Source organism: Plasmodium fragile (assembly GCF_000956335.1).
Source record: "Plasmodium fragile strain nilgiri unplaced genomic scaffold supercont1.48, whole genome shotgun sequence".
NCBI lineage: Eukaryota > Apicomplexa > Aconoidasida > Haemosporida > Plasmodiidae > Plasmodium > Plasmodium fragile.
This window is the reverse complement of record NW_012192628.1, coordinates 1-3,815: the sequence shown is the minus strand read 5'-3', so window position 1 is coordinate 3,815 and position 3,815 is coordinate 1. Positions and strand designations below refer to the sequence as shown.

Sequence of the window (3,815 nt, the reverse complement as noted above, 5' to 3'; positions counted from 1 at the left end):
TTCGGTGCACAAGGGTCCGTTCGTTCGATGTCAGTGGGTCGATCGAGGGTGGAGGAAACATTGATCCCTGGAGGATCTTGGTCTGCGGTGGAAACACCCAAGATACTGTTATTCCTGTTGTCGTCCCGTATCATATCCTGCGCAAACTCCTGCGCAAACTCCTCCACGACAATCTGCCAATAGTCGTCTTTGACGCTTTTCCATTCGGTCGCTTCACATTCGTTGAGCACTTCTAGATGTAGCTCGATAATCGTGCGCGTATGCACGCGTGGTGGGCGTCGGCGTCGTGCGCCGGGCAATCTGCCGGGCTGCCTATCCCGAACCATGGTGTACCAGTAAGCGGGTGGCGGTAGTTCGCCGCGTTGTAGATGCTGCAATATTTCTTCGTCGAGTGGCGGTGACGGCACGTCACGCACGGTGCGAAACGTTCGTCGTCGTTTGGCGAGGAAGGCAAAGTACTACAACAAAAGAAAAAGAAAAAGAAAAAAGGCGGATGAGCAGGAGTGCAGTTGTGTTGGAATGGTGACACAAAACACCCCTTTAGGAACACATTGTTCTATTGTGCATATCACGGATACGAATGCACGGGGTCTCGTCTCTTATGCGCGTTGTGTTTGCTGACCTTGCCAAGGAAAAAGAGCAGGATAAGGGAAGTGACAAATGCAAAGAAGATAAGAACAGGCGAAGAAAGGAAGATGTCCTTTGCAGTGAAGATGGGGGGGATGGTGGAATCTCCAAGTTCCCCTCCATATGTTCCACCGCCCTTCTGCTGTGATACATATGTTCCATAGGATCCATGCAGATTACCATGTCCTGGTAGAAGTGCAGGATCCAATCCGAAACCGCGTTTCCCATCTCCTGTATTTGCAGTACCAGCACTGGTAGAATCGGGTCCCGAGAAACCTGTGTTTTGGACCCCTGTGGAGCCACTACCACAGGAACCTGGATTCACAGTCCCCGTTGAACCTGGTCCTGAGGAATCAGGGTGGTGGTTACCAGTACAACCCTCTGTGTCTGTGGAACCAAACATGGCACCCCCCCATTGTTCACCACTACCAGGGCCCTGACCAATTCGCTTTCCTTCGCCACCAGAAACACCATCCGGTTGTGGTACGGGTGCTGCAGCTGGTGTGGTGTCTGCTGTCCCCGCTGATGCTGGTTGCGACGCGCGTGGCGGTGTTTGTGATGCGTCTGGGGGTGGTTGCGGTGAACCCTGTATGGTTGCATCATCCGCTTTCTTCTCACCTGAGCATAAAGAAACAAGAATGCAAGTGAAGGTACAGGAACGGAGGTCCGCATGGTCATGGTGGGCCACCGCGCGGGTGACGAGACAGGGACGGTGCGCAGAGAACGGGGCAGCAGACGGGCAGGAGGGACGGGGGGCACGGCCAGGCGTCGGGGAGACGGCGATGGGGTAGCGTGCCACCCCGGGAAAGGACTCTCTCTCTGTCACAACAAACACACAACACACACAACACACGCAGTGTGTGTGTGTGTCTGTGTCTGTCCGTCGACGTCTACGTCGACGTGTACATCCCGCGGCCGACCCATCGCTGTTGGTCTGCCGGTCATTCTCATACGACGTTTGGTTTCTGTCTCGCCCTCTGTCCGTGTTGTCTCTCCCGCTCTCTCCGAAAATGTTTTTTTTTTTTTTTTTTTTTTGTGCTTCTAATGTTACTTTGGGTGTGTATGTTCACTATGGTGCATATGACTTGTTACCTGGTGTTGGACCTGGGGGATCTGGAGGTACACTGTCTGGAAGTCCTAAATCCTGGTCTGAGGTACACCCAAGGCTTAGGCTAATACAGGATCCGTTCGTATTCGTACTGGTGGAACTCTTTGTACACGTACCTGCTGTTTCCGCGTCTTTCCCCTTTTGTGTGCCCGCAGAAGCAGTCCGCGGGGGTGGTGGAGGTGGGGGTTGTTGTCCAGGTCCTGGTCCTTGACCCGGTCCTTGCCCTCCGTCTGTGCCTCCGGCCGGTGCCGCTGATGGTGCCTGTGGTAATACTGGAGATGCCGGTGCTTGTGGTTTCGTTGCCGCCGGCTTTGCCGCGGCACCTACAAAAACGAGGACGGAAGAATGATGGATGAACAAACGATAAAAAAGGGACACAAGTGGTACAGAAAGAAGGGGCCGGGACGGTGCGGTCATGTAGCGGCAGGGTAGGGTCCGGCTGGATGCAGTGTGTCGATGCATGGGTCGATCCATGGATCGAGGTGAATTCGGTGAACTTGGGCTAGATGGTAGCAATACAACTTTTATTTGTCGTCGTCATCTCCTCTCCGCTATTGGTGCCGTCGTGCCCGCGCCGCCCAACGTGAACGAAGCCGTGTGCAGTGCTGTCACCGCGTGCATGTTGTTGTGGCGGCATCCACATTCGGCAGTATCGAGCCCTGTTCGTGTGCGGGGTGTATGGGTGCTTGGGCTCATCGGTCAGTACCTGCCGCTACGTTTGGTGCTGGTTTATCGCTCGCTACAGATTTGGTTGCCTTTCCCTCACTGTCATCACCCTCTCGATTTCTACCTGTGACAGCCTCGATAGACGTCATGCATGCGCCATTGTCCTCCGCGCATTGCATTACCCCCGTCTTTACCTCCTCAACTATGGTCTTCATTCCTCGGCCTAACTCACGTATAGCGTCTTTCTCGTGTTGCGTCAGTTCTGTGTTGTCATCCGTGGCATTTGCATGCGGCGTGGCCCCGTCAAGTTCTTCTGGTTTTTTGCTACATGTGCTTTGTATTGCGGGACTTGCAAATCTGTCAGTCAAGCTCTCCTTGCTCTCTAACCATTTCTTAATCATTTTCTCCATTTGTAATTCCCCGATTTTTATGTCTTCAAACACTCCCTGCCCACATTTATTTTTGTTTATTAAACCACTCCCTAGCCCTGGCTCCATGTCTTTCACAATGTGCCATGCATAATCTATTCCCATTTGACTTCTGCATTTAGATGCCAGCAATATGTACATAAATACATTTACTATTGCGCATCTTATATGTTCCTTCAACGCTGCATTATTAGGGTCGGTAGTGTGCGAACCGCCGGACTGCGTACCCCACCCATTCATGAAATATAATGCTCCTGTCATGAGTGTGCACATTAGTCTATCCGCGACTTTCTTTGCCATAAGTATGCCTTGTTTGCTCTCACTCCAATAACCCGCGTTCAAACAATTAGCTGCATACTGGTCTAGGTTCTCGTCGTCCAAATGTTCCACAAATTCGTCTAGTAGCACTGTTATATCTTTCCATAGGGTACTCTGCATTGTGCACAAGGAACATATATGTGTGTGCATAATTGGCCACTGCACCCCTCACGTCCATGTGCAATAATATGTGCCCATACTGTGGCACGTGCTGCACGTAATGTATCTTCCAATTGTAGTATTAATATAGAATTAGTGCACGGTCGCATGCGTACAATGATATATAGCGGCATGGATACATACTATCATATATAGAGGCTGTTATAAGTACACGACGCCGCCCGTGTGATTGTGAGTAAATTACCTTATACTTCTCCTTGTTATCAACTAGACCCCTTGTCAGCACATAATGTGCTAATAAATGTCCCAACGGCGCATACGACATGTTGTCCTTATCATGAATTAATAGTTTGCAACGGATGCAAGCATGATCTCTCAGATAACGGCTTGAGTATAATATCGGCACAATATTCTCTTATGTATTATTCAGATTCTTCGAGAATGGAACATGTCTTGCAGTATAGGGTGCCTGCAGCAACATCTCACATGAACAAACTCTCCTCTATCTGAATGTAATCACACACCCCATAAATCGTGGGGTGTGGAAG

At 50.7% G+C, this 3,815-nt stretch overlaps 1 protein-coding gene across 1 annotated transcript; it reads right to left on the bottom strand.

The window, feature by feature from the left end:
• Positions 1–568: 568 nt before the first annotated feature.
• On the bottom strand, positions 569–3,267 carry AK88_03849 (uncharacterized protein; the record flags this gene model as incomplete). Its single annotated transcript, XM_012481459.1, has 3 exons — positions 569–1,245; positions 1,720–2,058; positions 2,442–3,267. The coding sequence occupies 3 exons, from the start codon at positions 3,265–3,267 to the stop codon at positions 569–571; spliced, it is 1,842 nt and encodes a 613-aa protein (XP_012336882.1).
• Between the last annotated feature and the right edge of the window lie 548 nt (positions 3,268–3,815).